The 22,606-nt window shown below is 31.3% G+C and overlaps 3 protein-coding genes across 5 annotated transcripts; 2 read left to right on the forward strand and 1 right to left on the reverse strand.

The window, feature by feature from the left end:
- The first annotated feature begins 10,195 nt into the window (after positions 1–10,195).
- LOC117906084 (BTB/POZ domain-containing protein At3g05675) lies at positions 10,196–13,139 on the forward strand. Of its 3 annotated transcripts, none has more exons than XR_004649767.1 (2): positions 10,196–10,350; positions 11,301–11,455. XR_004649767.1 is itself a non-coding variant. In XM_034819041.1 (2 exons), exon 2 carries the CDS (start codon positions 11,965–11,967, stop codon positions 12,826–12,828), a length of 864 nt encoding a protein of 287 aa, XP_034674932.1. In that variant the 5' UTR covers positions 10,196–10,350; positions 11,543–11,964; the 3' UTR covers positions 12,829–13,139. The 3 variants fall into 3 exon arrangements, 2 of the variants coding, with proteins under 2 accessions (XP_034674932.1, XP_034674923.1); XM_034819041.1 differs by lacking the exon at positions 11,301–11,455 and adding an exon at positions 11,543–13,139; XM_034819032.1 differs by lacking the exon at positions 11,301–11,455 and adding an exon at positions 11,462–13,139 and having other exon boundaries at positions 10,198–10,350.
- A 1,294-nt stretch (positions 13,140–14,433) lies between these two features.
- Positions 14,434–17,071, forward strand: LOC117933677 (ORM1-like protein 2). The gene is made up of 3 exons (XM_034855160.1): positions 14,434–14,701; positions 15,366–15,514; positions 16,642–17,071. The coding sequence occupies exons 1-3, from the start codon at positions 14,516–14,518 to the stop codon at positions 16,778–16,780; spliced, it is 474 nt and encodes a 157-aa protein (XP_034711051.1). The 5' UTR covers positions 14,434–14,515; the 3' UTR covers positions 16,781–17,071.
- Positions 17,072–18,765: 1,694 nt separating this feature from the next.
- On the reverse strand, positions 18,766–20,878 carry LOC117933668 (dof zinc finger protein DOF4.6-like). Its single transcript, XM_034855146.1, has 2 exons — positions 20,659–20,878; positions 18,766–20,196 (listed from the first exon to the last, which is right to left on the reverse strand). The coding sequence occupies exons 1-2, from the start codon at positions 20,680–20,682 to the stop codon at positions 19,354–19,356; spliced, it is 867 nt and encodes a 288-aa protein (XP_034711037.1). The 5' UTR covers positions 20,683–20,878; the 3' UTR covers positions 18,766–19,353.
- Between the last annotated feature and the right edge of the window lie 1,728 nt (positions 20,879–22,606).

Here is a 22,606-nt window from a genome sequence, read left to right on the forward strand (position 1 = left end):
GGTAAAAAATGAATATAAATAATTTGTTAAGTGGAGATTTTGAGGAAAAAGTAACAAAATAAAAGGTTAATTTCATTCACCTTCCCTAAGGTTTTACCTAAACACATCTAGTTTCTATGGATTTGAAATTTCATGCGATACCTCTCTTATTATTATCCTTATCCTTTCCTTGTCATTTCTTATTTTCATTCACCTCTCCTCTCACTCAAAATAAATAAATAGACTTCTCATTTTAATTGTTATAACATATACTATAACAATTGCAAATATTTAACATAATGAATACGCATAGGCAAATGAGATAATAAACATATGCTTCCCATTTCAAATATTCATTGAGGTGATTGTACTAGATGTCTTTGGATTCCTTAATTAATTCAAGGATCTTTGTAGCATAATTGAGTATATATTATAATGTTTTGAATTAGTTGCTTCAAGTATTTAAAGCCCCTCAGAGATTTTCATATATATGTTATTATCTAAAGATTCGTATTAATATGTAGTAACGACATCCATGACATGTATATCCAATCCTTCTGAGACTGCTAAACAAATGAAATATCTAAATATGGTTGCGTCCATCATAGGAGAATATGTTTTCTCGTATTCAATACCAAGTCTTTGTGAGAAACCTTAAATTATGAGTCATCCTTTATATCTCGTGATTTCATTTTTTTTATTACACTTTCTTATAAATACCCATTTATATCGGACAAGCTTGACAACTTTAGGCGTTTGGACTACTTATCCAAATACTTCTCATTTTGACAAATATTTTCTATGTTGGCATTTATCCATAGTTTCTGATTTGGAATTCTTATCATTTCTTATAACTTTAATAGCCATTTGGAAAGAAAATATATTGTCAATGACAAAAGTATTTCAACCCCATTTTTCTTCATACGTAAGTAGATAATTGAGATCTCATCATTATCAGGTACTTGTACATTTTAGAAACTAATTGTATAATATATGTCTTTTTTAGGGCTACTTGTTTAAATTGTGCCTCTTTAGGAGTTGTTTGAGATTGATTAATCATTTTAATAACTCATTTTAGAACTTCTTTGAAAGTGCCACATTTTTATATATCTTTCCTTGTGTTTTCCTCTTCTAGGGAATGAGTTTACCTTTTCAAAGTTTACTATGCTTCATGTGTGCCTTAGACTTATTATTTAATTGTCTTTTAGAGACATCAATCTGTATTGGAATATTCTCTATTGGTAAAAATGATTTTATTACTTTTTTTGCATCAATGAAAACATCTGGTAGTTGATTTGTAAGTTCTTGCAAATGAATAATAATTTGAACTTCCGATTCATATTGATTAGTATGAGAATCAAGACTAATCAAAGTTAATGCATTCCAAATAATTGCACGTCGTTCTTCTGGAATCGACTCTTCTTCACTTTACAAAAAATTAATACATCATCGTTTACCTCAAAGGACCAAGTTGGTCTTATAAGATTATTTTGGATCTAGTATGGTATAAAGTGTCATTCAAATGAAATCAAATACTATTAGTGACATAGTATAAGTTTTTTTGGAATATTTAATTAGGTTTCTATTACTTGAAATCAAATACATCAATGAAAACATCTGGTTGTTGATTTGCAAGTTCTTACAAATGAATAATGTTTTGAACTTCTAGTTCATATTGATTAGTATGAGGATCAAGATTAATCAAAGTTAATGCATTCCAAATAATTTCACGTCGTTCTTCTGGAATTGGTTCTTTTTCTCCTAACAGCGGAAAAATTGTCTTATTAAAATGATAATTTACACAACATGTTATGTACTTTTCAAGTGTATAGGTAGATTAGTCACTAAACAAAAACTTTTGATTTTATAATGTACGTTCATACGACTTTACAAAAAATTAATAAAAATTAATACATCATCGTTTACCTGGGGAACCAAGTTGATCTTATAAGATTCTTTTGGATATAGCATAGTATAAAATGTCATTCACATGAAATCAAATACTATTAATGACATATTATAAGTTCTATTGGAATCTTTAATTAGGTTTCTATTACTTGATATAGTATTAACATCGTTTATTATCAATGTTTTGTAATTAATGAGACAAGAGTTTGATCAAAATAACAAGTCATAAAACATATCATAAAGATCTCGCCCTTATAGAATTGAAAAAATCTTACTATAAAGAAAGAGTTGAAAAAAAAAAAAAATACTAGTCGTTAACGATGACTTAGTTTAATAAGTTGTGTAAAATTAGATTTAAAACATTTAAGATTCTCAATTAGATTTTTATTCTACAAAACATTATAGAATTGTTGGAATTTTTTTTTTTATTTGATGTTTAATATTGAACTTAAACAAATCATCTAAGATATGAAGAAGAAGAAAAACCGTACATTGATCCATATTTCTAACTTCAATATGATTTGAAGTTCTTCACATTATCGTTTTGAACTCCTTTCTTGATTTTCCTTCTCAAACTCTTCTTTTATGCACTTCTTAATGATGGGTATGACGATGAGGAAGTGGAGAAAGGAATCAACAATTCCTCTGTTTACCGGAGTAATATGTTCATTTCATTAATGAAATATTATCTAATCATGAATTTCAAAATGAATAAAAAAAATTAATAAGAGGAAACTTAACTTTTAAGAAAGGAAAACTTATATATCATTAGATAAAAAAATCACAGTATTTAATAGAAAGAAACTCAACTTTAAAAAAAAACTTATATCATACACTATTTTACTTTTCTAGAAAGATATATAAATTTACTTTTCTCTTTCTTCTTAGTCCAACTGCTTAAGCAATTTAGTAATGTCACAAATGAATATGTCATGGTTGAGCACAAAGCTCAGTCGTGAAGCATGTAAACTCAGACTATGAGAATCTCAAAAGAGGCCAAAGCTTCGTTTCCAATACAATTTCAATAAAAGAATAAGAGCATAAATGTAGTGTTAATTTGCAGGAAATTTAAATTGATTGCATGTGATTTCTAGGATTATTGAATTTGGTTGATCTAAGCATTGATTTTCACATAAATTCCCGTGAGTAGGGAGCAATGTTTTGAGTTTTTATGTGTTTCTGCAACAATTTTGCAAAACTGATTTTTAGAAAATAAGAGTGCAAAATTTATTTTATTATTCAACAAGTTGATAACCGTCTAAGACAAATTGTTGATTTTGTTTTCCTTCCATTTTTCATTGACTTTTTTTGTGGTTAACCAAGCAAAAGAAAATGAAGATTTTTTTCCCTTGATTTTTCATGGATAACCAAACAAGTGAAAAAAATTTATATTACTTTCCTTAGTTTTTTCTTTCCTTCCATTTTTCGTCACAATTTTCTTTCTCTCGCATTTTCCAAAAACCAAACATAGCCTTAAGGATATTTTTGTCTTTCATATTTCATGTTTTTAACATCAATTATGCTAAATATGTACCTTAGATTCGTTATCTATCTTAACTAGTCTTAAATCATAACTGTCCTTAAATTTTAACATGTAAAAAGTATCGAGATTTGCACATAAGTTCGATAAATAATGATGGAAAAATAAACTTATTTTATTTATATTATTTTATTAAAATTACTTATTTGATGGTAGAGTTATTAAGAAACAACTCGAAAATCGTAGTTATCAAGCAATAATACAACAACAACGCTTTCCACCGTTAGGATTTGGAACACACAAGACAGCAGTAGGAGAATGGCCTTTTGCTCCGCAAGGTTTTGCACAGTCTGCCTTATTCTTGCATGACCCTACAAAGTCGCAATCACTCCCTGGATCTTGCGCCATGGCCCCTACATCCCAATAAATAAATAATATTTTTATATTAAATAAAAATTGGATAAAAAGAAAAAAGATTACAAATTTAAAGGAAAACAGAAAAAAAAAATTACCAAGAGAATGAGAGAGGAGAATAAGGGAAAGGATGAGGAGAGAAGTGAATTGAAGCTTGGATGATCCCATATTTCTTGTCTTTGCCTGAATGACCTTGATGAGACCTATTAGCTTATATATATATATATATTGCATAGATTTTTGGGACAATTGTGTTTTTAACCCAACTAAACCAAAAAATTAAGTTTTAGTCCATATAAGATGCATAATTAATGAGGAGGATGTAAAATATGAAGAGACCAACATACCCTTCAAAACTATTTTCTACCACAATATTTGATAAATTTTTTTATCTTAAATATTTTTTTAATAATTATTCTAAAATTTTATTATTTTTAGAAAACTATTTTTTAAAAAAAATATATCATTTAAAAAATATAATTTTGACATATTTTTAGTTATTTTTTATATACACAATTTTAAAAATATACACTTTCCAAGATGTTTGATTTTTAAATAATAATAATTTATTTTTATTTTTTTGGAAAATGGTGTATTTTTTTTTTCCAAATCATTAAATTATATTGAATTTTATTGAGATTTACAAAAGGAATAAAATTTAAATTAATATTTTTCTACTTTTTTTTAGTCAACAAAGGTCATTTATGGAAAGATAAAAAATTCATATCATTCTTCTTAATTTTCACACTTCCTCTGGGTCTTGGGGTTAAATAGTGAATTTTATATGGACCAAAGCTTAATTTTTGGACCCAATTAGGTCCAAAATCCAATTGTCCCTAGATTTTTTTTGTGTAAGATAATAAATGCATAGATTTTTTTTTGTGTATGGTAATAAATCCCTAAATAATTTTCAAAATATTTTTGGTTTTGATTTTTTTTTTCGGAAACCTTGTAGATTTTTATTCATTTATATAGATATACAATAGCATAATTGATGTTAAATGTGTACATTAGATTCGTTATCTATCTTAACTAGTCTTAAATCATAAAAATCTACAAGTTTTCAAAAAAAAAAAAAAAGATCAAAGCCAAAAATATTTTGAAAATTATTTAGGGATTTATTTCCTTACACAAAAAAATCTATGCATTTATTATATTACACAAAAAAAATCTATGCAATATATATATATATATAAATCTACAAGTTTTCTAAACAAAAAAAAAAAAAATCTATGCATTTATTATCTTACACAAAAAATCTATGCAATATATATATATATATATATATATATATATATATACACACACACGCGCGCGTAAGATAATAAATGCATAGATTTTTTTGTGCAAGGAAATAAACCCCTAAATAATTTTCAAAATATTTTTGGCTTTGATTATTTATTTATTTATTTATTGGAAAACTTGTAGATTTTTATTCATTTTTTTTACTATGAATGGGAAGAACTTAAGGCAATGTGACTTTTTTTTGGTAAAAAATGAATATAAATAATTTGTTATGTGGAGATTTTGAGGAAAAAGTAATAAAATAAAATGTTAATTTCATTTACATGAGGTTTGAGCTAAATACATCTAGTTTCTATGGATTTGAAATTTCATGGGATAATTCCTTTATCATTATCCTTATCATTTCCTTATCATTTCTTATTTTCATTCACCTCTCCTCTCACTCAAAATAAATAAATAGACTTCCCATTTTAATTGTTACAACATATATGGTAACAATTGCAAATATTTAACATAATGAATATGTATAGGCAAATTAGATAATAAACATGTGCTTCCCATTTCAAATATCCATTGAGGTGATTGTACCACATGTATTTGGATTCCTTAATTAATACAAGGATCTTTGTAACTTAATTGAGTATATATTACAATGTTTTGAATTAGTTGCTCCAAGTATTTGAAGTCTTTCAGAGATTTTCATATATATGTTATTATCTAAAGATTCGTATTAATATATAGTAACGACATCCATGACATGTATATCCAGTCCTTCTGAGACTGCTAAACAAATTAAATATCTAAATATGGTTGCATCTATCATAGGAGAATATGTTTCCTCGTAGTCAATACCAGATCTTTGTGATAAATCTTGAATTATGAGTCGCCTTTTATATCTCGTGATTTCATTTTTTTTTATTGCACTTTCTTATAAATACCGATTTATATCGGACAAGCTTGACAACTTTAGGCGTTTGGACTACTTATCCAAATACTTCTCATTTTGACAAATATTTTCTATGTTGGTATTATCCATAGTTTCTGATTTGGAATTCTTATCATTTCTTATAACGTTAATAACCATTTAGAAAGAAAATATATTGTCAATGACAAAAGTATTTCAACCCCATTTTTCTTCATACATAAGTAGATAATTGAGATCTCATCATTATCAAGTACTTGTACATTTTCAGAAACTAATTGTATAATATATGTCTTTTTTAGGGCTACTTGCTTAAACTGTGCCTTTTTAGGAGTTGTTTGAGATTGATTAATCATTTTATTAACTCATTTTAGATGCAATTTCTTCGAGAGTGCCACATTTTTATATATTTTTCTTTGTGTTTTCCTCTTCTAAGGAATGAGTTTACCTTTTCAAGGTTTACCACGCTTCATGTGTGCCTTAGACTCATTATTTAATTGTCTTTCATGGACACCAATCTGTATTGGAATATTCTCAGTCTGTAAAAATGATTTTATTACTTTCTTTGCATCAATAAAAGCATCTGGTAGTTGATTTGCAAGTTCTTACAAATGAATAATGTTTTGAACTTCCAGTTCATATTGATTAATATGAGGATCAAGATTAATCAAAGTTAATGCATTCCAAATAATTTCACATCGTTCTTCTGGAATTGGTTCTTCTTCTCCTAATATCAGGGAAATTGTCTTATTAAAATGATAATTTACACAACATGTTATGTACTTTTCAAGTGTATAGGTATATTAGTCACTAAATAAAAACTTTTAATTTTTATAGTGTACGTTCATACAATTTTACAAAAAAATAATAAAAATTAATACATCATCGTTTACCTCGGGGACCAAGTTGATCTTATAAGATTCTTTTGGATATAGCATAGTATAAAGTGTGATTCATATGAAATCAAATACTATCAATGACATATTATAAATTCTTTTGGAATCTTTAATTAGATTTATATTACTTGATATAGTATTAACATCGTTTATTATCAATGTTTTGTAATTAATGAGACAAGAGTTTCATCAAAATAACAAGTCATAAAACATATCATAAAGATCTCACTCTTATAGAATTGAAAAAATCTTACTATAGAGAAAGAGTTGAAAAAAAAAATTACTAGTCATTGACGATGACTTAACTTAATAAGTTGTGTAAAATCATATTTAAAACATTTAGGATTCTCAATTAGATTTTTATTCTACAAAACATTATAGAATTGTTGAAAAAATATTTTTTATTTGATGTTTAATATTGAATTTAAACAAATCATCTAAGATATGAAGAAGAAGAAAAACCGTACATTGATCCATATTTCTAACTTCAATATGATTTGAAGTTCTTCACATTATCGTTTTGAACTCCTTTCTTGAACTTCCTTCTCATACTCTTCTTTTATGCACTTCTTAATGATAGAGTATGACGATGAGAAAGTGGAAAAAGGAATCAACAATTCATCTGTTTACTGGTGTAATATGTTCATTTCATGAATGAAATATTAACTAATCGTGAATTTCAAATGAATAAAAAAAATGAATAAGAGGAAACTTAACTTTTAAGAAAGGAAAACTTATATATCATTAGATAAAAAAAATCAAAGTATTTAACAAAAAGAAACTCAACTTTTAAAAAAACTTATATCATACACTATTTTACTTTTCTAGAAAAATATATAAATTTACTTTTACCTTTTTTTTTTATTATTTAAAAACCTTTTCTCATCTATTATTTAAATTTTTGTACAAATATCTAAAAAAGAATTAAAACATTATAGATGGATTTGAATCATATAACCCAATTTCAAACAAGTTTAGAACAATAAAGTTGAATTTGTATTGAATACCTCGGATTAAATTAAGTTTGTGTTGATTGTTTCTCGATTCAAATTAAATTCGAGTTGGTCATAAAATCGATTCAATCTACCCAAATTCCAGTCCTAGTAATAACTCATTTTCCGAGTCAAGGAAGCAAGAGAGACTCATTATGATAGAAACCATCCCTATAAAAGAAAAAGGAAAGAAGAGAAGAATGGAACAAACTTCTCTTTATCTCTTTATTTCATTCAACCAGCGTCACCCAGATTTATCAATCAAAGGGTGGCTTTATAGGCTTTAAGAAAGAACACAACAACAACGGCCTCCACCACCAACAGGATCAGGAATACACAAGACATTGTTTGGATCCCTATTTTTCATTCTGCATGGCTTTGCACAATCTGCCTTTGTTTCACATGGCCCAGCATAGTCACAGTCACGCCCTGCATCCCCCCATTCAACTTAGTCAACATATTTTCGAATTCTTTGATTTTTAATATGCCAAATAGAGTTTAAGAGTCCGTTTGGTAATAATTTTTAAAATTTTTTATCATTTAAGCGTTAAAAATATTAGAAACAGTTTCTAAAATCAATCTCAAACGCATTCTAAGTTCTTTAAACAATTTTGTCAATCATGAAATGCAAGCTACTTCTATTGTGATTTTTTTTTTGTTTTTAAATAGTTGAAAGAAAACATGGAAATTAATATATGATAGAAAAAGTGTGAGAGAGCTTACCGATGGACTGAGAAAAGGCCACAAGCGAGAGAATGAAAAGAGCAACCAATTGAACCTTGGGAGAAGCCATTTGGGAGTTCATGAGAAAGAGCTAGTTTATATAGATATGGCTAAGGAAATTTCACTTTTGACAAAAAAAGAAAAAAAGGAAAATGAGTCTTTTTCCTTTTTTTTTTTTGGAATATTAATTTTGTTTATATGGTAAAAAAATTAAATTCTTTACAAGTTTAGGATTAATTGTTTTATGGAAAATATGAAATTAAATTCTTAATCATTTTAGGATTCATTCTTTATCTTGACTCTTAAATTTTGAGTTTTTTTATGCATAAACTTTTATTGAAAATTTTCTTTAAAAAAACATTTTTCCTAAAAAAGTGATACTTGACAATATAAGAAATGATTAAATTTTCTAAAATTTAACAATAAAAAATTTGAATAGCATAAAACACTTAAAATTGGAAAATCTAAGGGCCAGTTTGATCATGTTTTATAAAACTAGTTTTAAAAAATTATTTTTAAGTTAAAGAATAAAAAATAGTTTTTTAGCGTTTTATAAAAATTAGGATGTTTGACAAGTTGTTTATTATTATTATTATTTTTTTGTACAAATATTGTAAATTCAAATTATTTTTGAAAAGAAAATTCAGGAGTTTAACAAAATTTAAGAAATGCTTAAAAATAAATAAAAAATCATTTGTTCTATTTAAAAAAAAAACACTTATAATAAAAATACTATCAAACAACCCTTTAGAAGGGTGTTTTTTTTTTTTGACATTTTATTAAAAATAATTTGTTTTTAGATTTTAGGTAATTTGTTTTTATACTTTTTACAACTTATATGATTTCATATTTTTGATTTATTTTATTTCATGTTCACTAATATTATTGGAGTATTCATTAATATTAAAGGGGTTCCTAAACAACAAAAATTAATATAATAATGCAAAAAATTTGAGAAATAAATGGAACAAATTTAAAGATTAACAACTTAGATCCATAAATTCAAAATGTTCTTGATTCAAAAGTATTTTAACTAGAATAAATAAATTATACCATAACAAAAATATTATCACATTCTTATATACATTGTTGGGATGCATTATGTCACACCCTAAATTTGAGACCCATTAATTAATCCTCAAACTATACAATTAGTGCTCTCAAAATCTAGTATAAATAAAAAGTTCATCATTTTTGTTTTGAGAACACTAATTTTATAATTTAAATATTAATTAGTAAGTCTGAAATAAGGAGTATGGAGATGAATAATTTATTCTCAATTTTTCTTTGCTTATATAAATATTGATAAAGAATTTGTTATATAAATTTATATTATTGTTTAGTAATTTTCAAAATTAAATGAGTTACTATTTAAATTTATGCTAATTTTAAATATTTTAACAAATTATTAGATATTATAATAGAAATAAAATTTAATTGGAAATTTCAATTTCTTATGATAATTTATTTGAAAAATATGGTGATGAGTCGTTAAATTTTATTTTTCCTATTTTTTTGAAATTATTATTATTATTATTATTGTCCTAAAACAAGTAACATCATCTCTCCAATCATTTGTCACCTAATGTTGGTATACTTCACTAAAAGGTCCTTTTCGTCATTTGACATTCTTGCCTAAAAGTCATTTGGATTCTCGTTTCTCATCACTGCAGAACCCTAATCCATGCCTTCTTCACATTTCAAAAATCTCGATCAAATCGAGTATAAATTGCAGATTCTCTGCGGCTAGATTCGAACCCATCTCTGCGATTGAATCAAGTTCATTTAAAGGTGACTTCTTGTTTAATTTATTTATTTATTTTAAGATTTTTCATTTAGAGGTACTATGGGAATTTCATTTTCGTTGAAGCCCTTCATTTTTTTTTCCAGATTGAATCGAGTTTTATGTGAGAGGTTTTGATTGTAGAATTACTGGAAATCTTTTAGCTTTTGAATGCTGGAAATCATGGGAAGTGGTGTGGGGTTTAGGTTTGAAAAGATTGAAATTTGATACCTGTAAGAATATGAATTGAAGAAAAAAGTAATAGAAGTTAGTTCAAGTATTTTATAGAAATGGAATAAATTTAATCTTTAAGTTTCCAAATAGTTTCTTCCACCCATTAGATTCTGCCTTCCAAAAAAGGCCTCCAATGTTAGGGTTTCATTATTGTCGAAGCCTAACCCAAACCCGAATTCTTCATTTCATCGATGCCGATAATATGTTTGTCAAAATACCTCTAAATTAAGCTCGAATTGTGGAAATGCTGGTTTGAGATGCTCAGTACCCGGGTAGGCAAATTGGTATCATGCAATGCTTTTTGAGTGCTGTTAAATGAATTGACTAGTATGCTGCTCTTTTGTTGTAGTAATTGGTTACGGTAAGCTTAGAGGGCCAACCACGCAATTTGCAATTCCCATTCATTGTTTAGTGATGAATGGATTGGTTGGGTCATTAGCTTGAAAGTGCCACATCAGTAACTGCCCTTCATTGAATCTAGGATAGCTTTTTTCCGAGTTATGAATCTGTTATGATCTTCTTCATTAAATAGTTTGGATTTCTAGTATCATCATATAGTTATGCTTAGCTGTTAAACTTATTGATGGTTAGTGATCAGTTTATTTCCTAATTTACTTCTCTGGACTTATGCTATCATTATCAAAGTCATACTTAGCTGTTCGAATTACTGTAGTCACACATTTAGATGGTGTTACAATTAGTAATAATTTAGCTGTTGCTGCAGGAAATGAATTTTGGGTATTGAGCGGCCCATTTGTCACATTTTCTTGATGTTAATGAAATTCGTGGTTTGAAGAGTTTCAGATTTTCCATTTTTGTTCAAAATGAGTGAAGGTTGTCATAATTTTTTAATTTATGAGGATCTATTTGTATATTTTTGTCCAGTTAAACATCAATTTGAAGGTCTATTCTCCCAGTTGCATAAAGCATGAATTTTATTGTATTTCCCTTCACACATGGACAAAGCTGGAGCAGCCAAGTCATGCACACTTGGTGACAGGAGTACTAGTGACATTACCGTACGACTGACTAATAGAGAAGGCAGGCCGGAATGGTTCTACTCTCACTCTTCCATTCTTATAAACAAGAGCAAGTTCTTTGCAGACCAGCTCTCTCATCTGGATTCTACAGCTTGCATCGAGATTCACTGCTCAGATTTTGATTATGATCATCACGTTAGTCTTTTGAGGCTGCTCTATCTGCCTGAGGATTCAGTTGTTGACTCTTTCGACTCTGTTAAGACTGCTATTGGGATTCTTCAGGTGGCTGTTGCCTTACACTGTGAACAAATCACACAGAGTTGCATCCAGTACTTGGAGGCTATTCCCTGGGAGGACAAGGAAGAGGAGGAGATCTTAAAAGCAGTTTCGAAACTGGGTCCAGTAGCCATGCCCATAGTGGCCAGGTTACAACCTGTAGATCTAAGCACCACAAGAAATGTTTTTGTTTCTGCAATTCAATTTGCCACATCCATTGCAGCACCCTGTCTTCCTTTTGGAGATGAGCTTAAAACTTCTGCTCAGGAACAAGTAGAATACATGCTTGGGGAAGATGAAGATACATCACTGATTACAGCAGATGATGAAGTAAAATCGGTGGTAAAAATGGGCCTTTCCCAGATTTGTTCTTCATTCGAAAAGGAATTATCTTCATTGCTTTTGGAGTCTGATCTTACATCTGAGGCAGTGGAAGATAGAGTACTGAGGAGCCTATCAGACCTTGAATGGATGTGTAATATACTTCCCAAGATGGATTTGATGAAGGAATTTGTTTCTAACTGGACTGAAATCTCTGGACGCATTTTGACAGTGGTTGAGGACAGGAAACTTGATTCTCTCATGTGGGGTTTGAAAGTAAAGCTGATAGAAGTGACAGGAAAGGTCTTGGAAGCAGTTGGCTATGGCAATGTGATTCTTCCTCCCCCATGCCGGGTGCAATTGCTGAAGACCTGGCTTCCCTACATAAGAAAAATGAAGCCTCTTTTGGATTCAAAAGGCAATGAAGACCTGGGTTTTCCCCACAAAATGGATGAGGACCTGTGTGAAAGCATTGAAGGCGCAATTGTCTCACTGATACTGGCACTGCCATCAAACGATCAAGCTGATATTCTGGCAGACTGGATGAAGACTGAGCAGGTGAGGTATCCTGATTTGAGCGAAGCTTTTGAGGTCTGGTGTTATAGAACCAAGTCTGCAAAGAGAAGACTGGTGGAGGGGCTGGACAAAGTCGGCAACGCCGCGGTCAGCCTTTGATTTCTGCCCTGGGTTTGTTGTAAGATGAGATTATAAAATGGGTTGGACGGTAATGCTGAATTTAATCTCTATTTCATTTCATTTTCATGTAGTCTGGCAGTGGCCCCAGGAATAATGGTTCCACTTGATAACTATAAATTCAGGCATCTTATCAACTTGCTTTGTTTATTTTTCTGGGTTTGGTGGCTCATATTCATACCAAGCTTCTAGCTTCTAGCTTGGTGGTGAGGATATCATTCATTCCTATTCCTGTATCAAGGGTTTTAAGAATTTGATTTTTCTTCCATTCTATAAACTTAAACCCTACTCTACTCAATAGAGCCATGGATGAGATCCCCACTAATACATAATAGATTACAATTATGATTGTATTGGATGGAGTTTGTGTAGGCCATCATCTATTTGGGGTAGATTTTGCTTCTAAGATACCCCTCTTTACTATTATTATTATTATTATTATTATTATTATTTTACAATTTGTTAAAAGTCCTATAATTTCAAAAGGGTTGGCAGGGTTTAAAAAAAAAAAGGAAAAAAAAAAGTTATTTAGTTTATTTTAGGTTATATAGGAAGTCATTTAGAAACGTTTATAATATAAATATTAATGCTTGAAAATAATAAATTTGGCTTTTAATTTTATGATTTTTTTTTTTTGAAGAATAAAAAACTAGGAAAACAAAGTTATTTTTCTATTTTTTGTTTTTAGGAACAAAAAATAGGATGTTGTGTTTTTAGATAATGTCTTTTAATTGTTTTTTGCCTTTTTCATTTGTTATTTTAAAGAATGTTTTAAAAAATAATTATATAAACACGTAAAATAATTTAAAAATAAAATATCAGGTAAAAAAATTATTTTTAAAAATATTAAAAAAGGATTAAAAGTATTTTAGGTTTTCGATTTCTGTTTTTTAAAATATATTTGAAAATACTTACCAAACATATCTTTATAAAAAAATATATTATTTTTGTATTTGTTTTTTTTTTTTTTGAAAGTTTGATCGAAGATTTTTTTATCTATGGGCCAAATAATTTGAAAAAGACATTGAATCAACTTCAAATGAAATGTATAAATAAATAGCAAGTAATATTTTACAAATGAATAAAAATAATAGACCATTTCTAATTTCCTCTTCTTCCTTAATAAATTAGTGATATGTCAACTATTAACTAATTTAATATAGTTTCCAATCCTAGTTGGGGAGATTTTAATCATTATAAATTAAAGAATTTAAATCCAAAGGGTTGAATTTAATAATTACGAATAAATAATATGTCCCTCGGGGGATTAAATTAGGATTATTTGATTAGAAAGACAAAATAATCTCTAATTTGAAAATCTAACCCCTACAAAATATGTTAGAGACATTTATGGAAAAAATAAGTTTATTTTTAATTAATTAATCCTTTAAATTATTATTATCATATTTAGTAAGTATTATAAAATTTAAAATGAGAAATTAATCCACCGCCGACGCCTACAAAGAGCCAAAATGAACACATAACAGTGGTGGTTGATTGAGGAAAAATCAAACACCCTGGTCCCACCCTCACCAACCAATTGTCTCGGACCCTGGTCCGTTGTTGTTGTAACCCTCTGCGGTCTAATCGCTTACAAACCCGAGCCACATTCTTCCATAAATACGTGGCCCGAAGCTGCTTCCAGAAAACGACGCCGTTTCATCCCCTAATGGCGAAGCTCTACGTTCAGACCCTGCCGCCAACGGATCTCAACCGGAACACCGAGTGGTTCACCTACCCCGGCGTCTGGACCACCTACATCCTCATCCTCTTCTTCTCTTGGCTCGTCGTCCTCTCCCTCCTCCGCTGCTCCTCCGGCGCCGCCTGGACCATTCTCCACCTCTCCCATTTCCTGGTATACGCTTCTTCTTTCACTCCCATTTTTTCCGATCTTATTCTTAGGGGTTCAGGTGGAGTTCTGTGGGATTTGATTTGGAGATGTCAACGATTGCATTCCGATTAGTCAAATTTGATGAATTTAAGTTTTGAGCGTGGTTTGTCTGTAAATTGTGTCGTTTAGGGTTTTGAATTTGCTCTGTTTGCACTTGCTGTTACGAAATGATTTGTTTGTTTGGTAACTTGGAAACTACTTTGTGGATCAATGAGCTTGAATGCATATTATCAATTGCAATAATGAATAACGTTTTTCAAACTTTTGTTTCTTGAACAGTGTGATTAAGCATTTACGCTTTGGTGACCTAAAAACTTGAGTTTTCTGTTGTGCTATTTCTATATTTTGTTTTTGTTAATAAGAATTTTTTTAGAAAAGAGAGCATAGCATGTGGGGCATGAAAAAGTACCGTTTAAAACCTAACAGAAACCAAAATTTCTTTTGAACTTGCAACGTTTCATCAGTTTTTTCGGCTTTTGCGGGTTCTGTTGTAATCAAAAGTTATTTCTCCATGGAATGATGTAGATTAAGAAATGAATTCTTGTCATCTTCCATCGCGATTCTGATATGTCATTTTTGCTTGTAGTTCATGTTACTTAATACAATTTGGGTTTTTGTCGTCCTGCAGGTTACTTATCACTGCTTTCACTGGAAGAAGGGAACACCATTCGCGGATGACCAGGGTATCTACAATAGGCTAACCTGGTGGGAGCAAATAGACAGTGGGAAGCAGCTCACTCGCAATAGAAAGTTTCTCACTGTTGTGCCCTTGGTGCTGTAAGTATTTTTTCAGCTATGAATCTTTTGATTTTGATGTTGAGGCTAAATAAACAAGTGAATCTCTTTGATGGAATTGCTGATGTAATTTATTTCAAGTTGGGAAATGATTGTTTGCCATGTCTGTTACTATGCTACTATGTGTGTCTCATGCTGTTTCTCAGCATGTTATTCTCTTCTTGCTGTCTGATCTTTTGTTCTCGTGGTAGCATAATTGGAAGGATGTGATGCTTTTGCTGTAATCTTATTGATTCTATTGAGAACTCAGAAGTTTGAAGTTCATGGGACTTAGAGTTAATGATCTATCTATATATCTATATATCTATCTATCTATCTATCTATCTATATATATAAGAACCCTACTGAAGAAATTGAATGTTTGATTAAGAATTTCCTTTGTAATGCTTTAAACCCCTTAGGTTTCTGAGTGGCACCCCCCTTTTTTCTCTGAATCATGGCCTAGAACCTTACAATGGTGGTGCATGTCTTTATCAGTTATCACCCGGAAGGTGAGGAGTTCAATCTGGGCAAACATAATTATTATGCTCAAACGGTGGTGTGGGAAAATTTCCTTTTTCCTTTTTAATAAATACTTGCTTTTTGGTCAACATTAGTTATGTCAGTTTAGCTGAGGTTTTGTCTAGTTGGAAAGAGTCCCTTAAGAAAGGTTTGAGCTATCTGTATTCCACTGGTTTTTGCTTGGAAAATGATGCATCTCGAATCCTTGAATATGAGCGGTTTATTGTCACGATCCTCTGTATGCCGCTATTGATAAAAAAAGTTGACTTTCTCCTTTAGATCTAATTCTTTGCTAAATGATGAGTTTGTCCCTTTCTGATTTGTCAGGGACTTCCAAGACAACACTCAGTTGCTTGTGCACTGGCCATTCTTAAGATTTCTAAGCAAGTAGAAATTTGATTTAATTTCTGATGGGTAATTAACTTATGGTTGCCATGATGAAGAACAGAGAACATGCCAGTGGAAAGTAAAGACTTATTTTGACGGATACTTGTGATAATGTTCTGTTAGCCTTAACTATTAAATGCCTTAGTCCTTGAAATTATTTTTAAACTCACATCCACCTTGATAAGAAACATGCCTTGCTTACTCTATGTTTCATTTGGCAGGTACTTAATAGCCTCGCATACAACCGACTACCAACACCCCATGCTGTTCTTTAATACACTGGCAGTTTTTGTGCTAGTGGTTGCCAAGTTCCCGAACATGCACAAGGTCAGGATATTTGGAATCAATGCAGATCAGTGAACCAGGGTCCAGATGAAGGATGCAATCTCAGATTTACTGAAACAAGGTTTTGATCACTTTGGGTTAAAAATCTAATGCTAATATCCTGTACAGATGCCTGATCTGGAAAGGGTATTATATTTTTTTCCCTTTCAAAGTGAAGATTTTTTATGTGTACTGCTCTCTGGTAGATCCTGGAAATAACATGTTGAGTTGTTGATTGTATTCCACCTTTGTTACTAGTTCCAAATGATGAAATCCATAGCTGTTCTTTAATCCATGGAAATCCAAATCCTCAAACATTTTTCTTTTTTCTTTTCCCCATGCTAGAAGAAGCTCTCTTTTACTTCCCATGATTATGTCCTCTCAAAAAGCCTGCCATTGCTGGTATGATCTCTTGTTGACATTGAATGAGTACTGTCTGTGAAAATGGAGGCAAAACCAAGAACAAAACTCAAGCAGAACCTCCTTTCTCAAAGGCACTTTCCCTCAATTGGTTGAGGCTGAACCCTGATTTTTGGGTCAAAGTCTCCCTTGATTTTTATGGATGATATTCTTGGGTATTGCTGTAGTGGATCATGTTGGATCTGGGTGCTGTGGAAATATTCATTTTGCATGCAACTTAGTCGATACTTGCATAGCGCAGCCTCATCTCTGACTGCAGAAGTTTCAACCTTTGCAACCCAATTCCTGCATTCAACCCTGGAATTAGGAGGGCTTTGTCCACCCCAAATCATATTTTTCATGATCTGCATGTGAACTTTCACTTTCTCTCTCTGAAATGTTGACACCCACCAAATGGGGTTGGTGGAGTCGGCTAATATTTCTGTGCTTTCACACGACACATAGTTTTTTTTTTTTTTTTTTTTTTGTGATAAATGGCAAGGGGATGCACTAATGGGGGCTGTTGGCAGCTATTTTAACTTTTAAGTGAAGATTCATGCCCATTTACTCACAAGTTGAGCCCATTGTGATTTTGTATTTGCTGTATTGAATTATTCCCACTCACCTAGGATGATGGATTCAAACCTGTGTTGACTACAGCATTGGAATACTTTGAAACTGAACCCAGAAGCGTGAAAAAGCATTTTTGAACAAAACCCCCAAAATTCATATGAAAGTGATGTGTTTTTAGCTTTTTAAAATCATCCAAATTCATTCTAGATTTTGTCACCATATCTACAAAGATTGCCTTTGAAAATCTTGGTCGACTTCTACCCATCCTTCTCACTTTAGGTCAAAAACAATGGATGTTTGTCATGAACATGGACTGAAGCAGTTATTTTCTGGTTTCCCAAACAGCCGTGAGTAGAAGAAGAGATGATGAATCAGAACTCTCAATTTGGAAGAAAGGGACCTCCATGATAAGGTGGTACATGCATCTAACAAATTTGCCAGTTATTATGCACACTAAGTGGCTTACAGCAAAGAACAAAAAATAAATGATTAAATAAATGTAGGGTCTGGATCTGGTTGGACGGACTGAGTGGGAGAGATTATTCTTCAGCACACTTGCCTAGGGGAATGTTTGTGGGTCCCCACCATGACCAAAGAAAGAAGGGTTTGTCAGATCTTTCTCAAATCTTTCAATAAGAAAAGAAAAAAGAAAAAAAAATGAGGGGGAAGTGGAAATGGCATGGAAGCAAGCAATGATCATTCATAGAAATGGGGCAAATGTGAGGGAGTCTTGTGGACTGTTTGGATTATGGGAAAATAGTAGGTGTAGTGGCTCTCATCAACAAGAGTTGTTGTATTGAGGTGTATTTTTCTGTATTGTTAAAGCAGTGTCATGTGTGGAGATCATGGCTCATACCTGGTTGCTTTGTTTCTCCTCTGCACTTCTGCTTTGCTTCATGCAATTGCTTGCTTTAATGGCTGGAAGAATCTTTGAATGAGACCTGAAACTCCGAGCCTGTTTGGAGGAAAGGAAAATGGGAAAAACAATGGTATGGTTGCAGAAAATTAATGGGAAAGAATTAACAGCCCCCATGGAAACCCAATTTGAGTATAAGAAAATCAACAATAATTTAATAGTTTGTTCTCGATTGAAAGAAGCTACAGAGTACTTTTGTTTTTGATCCACAAACTCATGGGAAAAAAAAAAAAAAAAAAAAAAAAAAGAAAAAAACTTGAAACATTATACATTATTCTTTGTACCAAGCCAACCAATGACAAAAGAGAAGTGGGTTGCAACCTCTTCTGCTCATAGAAGAAATGACATGAAATAAAGGGGTATAGTGCAAGCCCTCTCATCTTCAACTTGGGTTATTGCCCTCCAAAAATCTGGGCTGTTCTTGATTTCTTCTTCTATCCTTTTAAGAGTACTGTAACCCATGCCACCTTTACTCTGAAGCCAACCTAAAATAAGCTTCAAATTCCCACCACGATCAAAGAGTAATGAGAAGATAATCATAAAGAAGGAAAGAGAGATAAACCCATGTACCATCATCATCATCATCCTATCTGTTAGTTCTGAAGAAATCCAAACAAAGTCACCACCCACCATGAGAAATCAGAAAACCCAAAAGAAAAAAAAAAGAAAAGAAAAAAAAGAAGAAGAAGAAAACAAAGACCCAGATTGTCATTCATATTCTTTACCATGATCCTCCACCTAACATCCCAGTCCAGTACCCAGTTGAATCTCCTTGCTCTCTAGTTTGCTCAATATGATCAGCTGTGCTTGAGACCTGTTTCAAATCTTCAAATGGAAACAACAGCCTCCCACTACCGCTCCCTTGAACTCCCTGGATGCTACCATACCCACTCCCAAGCCCATCCAGAGAAAAATTAAGAGTCGGTTTGAACTCCTGCATAGGAAACCCAGTTGTGTAAACTGTGTTTGGATCAGGAATTGGCATGGGCATGAAGGAATTCAACCCCCTTGAAGTGATCCCAGTGAGCAGCTCCAAAGCTGAGAGGTGGGATGAAGTAGAGGAAGTAGAAGTGATGTGGCTCTTGCTGCTATTATTTGTGTTGTTATTGCTGTTTTCAATGCTGGGCATTTGCATGAACTCAGAGACACTTCTGAAATCTTGAGCGGCTGGGAAGGAGAGGTTGAGATCTTGGCCTTCATGGATCTTAGGGTTTTGAGCAGAAGACTGAGAGCAGCCTGGTGGCACCAGATCAGGAAGCTTCTTTGATGAAGCTGAAGATGAAGATGAAGAAGAAGAAGATGATGATCTCTTGTTCTTCCTTGAACCCCCACCAACTGGAATATTTCTGAGAGACCCACCTTCAGTCCAATACCTTCTACAAGCCTTGCAAAAGTACCTTGGCTGAGAGAGACTGTAGTTGTTGTAATAGCAGAACTTAGTGTTGGTTGAATTGCACCTTGGGCAGTTCAAAGCTTGCTCTTTCTGAGGTCTTGCCCTCTTCTCCAAAGCAGGCTTTGGACATGTATTTGTGACTATCTCCTCTAGTGGTTTCACCACAATCTCCTAAAAGCAAAAAGGAAAAGAAAGAAAAAGAAACGTATGAAAACGCCCATAAAGAAACCACATCTTCAAGATCAAACAAACAAAGAAAAAACCAACACCCAGAAACCTGCAGATCAAAAGAAGATAGCTGACAAACAAACAAACAAACACACAAAAACAAGCTAACTGCTTTACACTTTTCAAGATCATACCAGCCAAAAAAGAGAGAGAAAAAAAAATAAAAGAACAAATAATAATAACAAATCAATCCTTTCCCCTTCCCTTTACTTCATAATCAAAAGAGTTTAAAAAAAAAAAAGGAAAAAAACCTTCAGATGAGTGGGGACTTGCACTAGCAACACAGGAAGTCCATCAAACTTTACCAAAAAGCAGACGACAAACACCAAAACCAAAACCCAGTACCCAGAACAAAAATTTTCAATTCTATCAGAAGATCAGGAGCCAGATGATGGATCTCCCTACCTGTGGCCACTGAGCAGTATCCATGGAGGATGAAGATGAAGAATAGCAAAGAACAAGATGAAGAAATGACTATCTCCAAAGAGATAAAACCCCCCTCTTTTTCTCCCAACTGACTACAAAAGCAGAAGAGGAATGAATGTTTTAGATCGAATGGTTTGTGTGTGGACGTTCAATATGCAACCTTGCTTTAACAGAGAGAGAGAGAGAGAGAGAGAGAGAGAGGCCTTTTGTCTTAAAAATATTATTATAGTATTAGAGTAGTTTAATATTCCAAATCCCTCAGTGGGAATATATGTCTTTTACCAAGTATACATATAAAAATATAAGAATTGGGTGTCTTTTGTGGACCTGTGGTTGGGTTTTTTCTTTTCTTTTCTTTTCTTTTCCTTTCCTTCATTTAGTTTTGAGTGTACGTATATACCATGGAACTGTGTGGGTTTGCCTTTTCTGACCTGAGAACTTAGTGAAGTCAGATACTTCTCATCTTCCTACGGAACCTTTCTTTCTTGCCTTTGGAAAATCATAAAGAAAAACAATCAAAATTTTGACTCCCTCCAATCACCTGAAGAAGGAAGCCCTCTTTAGGCTGATTGTGAAGTTGTGGTACTGCTAACTTGTAACCTCAGCTTTGTCATATTCAACCGTTCATTTGTATTTTCATCAATCCACAAAAGTTGAACTTCACTTCCCTTTATATTATTTTGTATATTTATATAATTTTGGTCTGGAATATTCACATAAAACAAAGGTAAAAAAAATGGGATACAAATTTGAATAAATAAGAGTAAGATAAAATTAAAAAATAAAGATATTTTGATTTGGAGAATGACAAGGTCCTAAGATATATATATATATATATATATATATATATATATATATATATATATATAAAAGTTATTGTGATATCTCATATCGTTTTAAGACGAAATTTCTAATAACATACATATAATTACCCCTCTTAATTATATAAAATAATTTTCAAGTTTTTCGAGCTCTAATTCAAAGCATAGCCGATAATAGCTAGACAAAACAAGTGATCATACATGATATTAAAATTTGAATAAGTGTTTTGATGCAGCAAAAAGTTTATTCGTTATAAACGCTTCTTAAAATTATTTGCTTACTATTGTTTTACTAACTTTAAATACGTCATAAAGACAAGTATGTTCGGGTAACTATATATGATACATATGTAAAATGTTTTTGTAGAATCAAACAAGCAATTGGGTACAAAAAATGATGGGTTTTTTTTGCAGGAAGCATCCATCAACAGTGGGAGTTTTTGAATTCAATCTTGAAATCATTGCTGTAACATTCATATATGTGGAGGTGATTTGACTGGAGAGGTTAAAGAGCCTCTGGGTCCTTGGCAGCTGATCCCAAACATTTAGGGACAGACAATAGAAGCCATTTATCACTGTTTCTATCATCATGTTTTGGCCCCTTATGATCACTCTCAGTTCTCAAGCCATTTAAAACTATTGCTTCATCATGTGCAAAACAAATACTAGTACTACAACAGAAATTTACTCCAAAATAGCTTATCTTACTATATACTTCTTGATTTTATCCTCCTCTCCTTGTGGGGGAACATTCCAATTCCAAACCTCTCATAATTGAACTACTGATTAGGTTAAACTTCCAGGTAATGGGTTATATAAACAAGTTCCCCTTTTCATATAAGCAAAGAATCATGAACTCAAGAATTTTAATCAATTAAAATTTTGATATCATGTCAAGTGATTTATATAGTTCAAAGAAATTAAAATAGAACAAAAATCTGTGTGTTTAAACTTATTTTTTATATTTTTAAAATGTATTTTAAGAAAAAAATTTATATGTACTGCTTTATTTTAATTATTCTTTATATTTATATAATTATTTTTTAAAATATTTCTCGAAAAATAAATGAAAAAAATGAAAATATTTAAAAAATATTATTTAAAAA

The sequence above is a fragment of the Vitis riparia genome, chromosome 2 (genome assembly GCF_004353265.1).
Source record: "Vitis riparia cultivar Riparia Gloire de Montpellier isolate 1030 chromosome 2, EGFV_Vit.rip_1.0, whole genome shotgun sequence".
In the NCBI taxonomy this organism is placed as follows: Eukaryota; Viridiplantae; Streptophyta; class Magnoliopsida; order Vitales; family Vitaceae; genus Vitis; species Vitis riparia.

Excerpts from the sequence above, each read along its gene's own strand:
- LOC117933677 (XM_034855160.1), top strand. The coding sequence starts at position 14,516 with ATGGCGAAGCTCTACGTTCAGACCCTGCCGCCAACGGATCTCAACCGG. Across the intron at positions 14,702-15,365 it reads TCCACCTCTCCCATTTCCTG|GTTACTTATCACTGCTTTCA; the intron begins GTATACGCTTCT and ends GTCGTCCTGCAG. Across the intron at positions 15,515-16,641 it reads ACTGTTGTGCCCTTGGTGCT|GTACTTAATAGCCTCGCATA; the intron begins GTAAGTATTTTT and ends TTCATTTGGCAG.
- LOC117906084 (XM_034819032.1), top strand. The coding sequence starts at position 11,533 with ATGGACAAAGCTGGAGCAGCCAAGTCATGCACACTTGGTGACAGGAGT.
- LOC117933668 (XM_034855146.1), bottom strand. The coding sequence starts at position 20,682 with ATGGATACTGCTCAGTGGCCACAG. Across the intron at positions 20,197-20,658 it reads ATACTGCTCAGTGGCCACAG|GAGATTGTGGTGAAACCACT; the intron begins GTAGGGAGATCC and ends TTTTGCTTTTAG.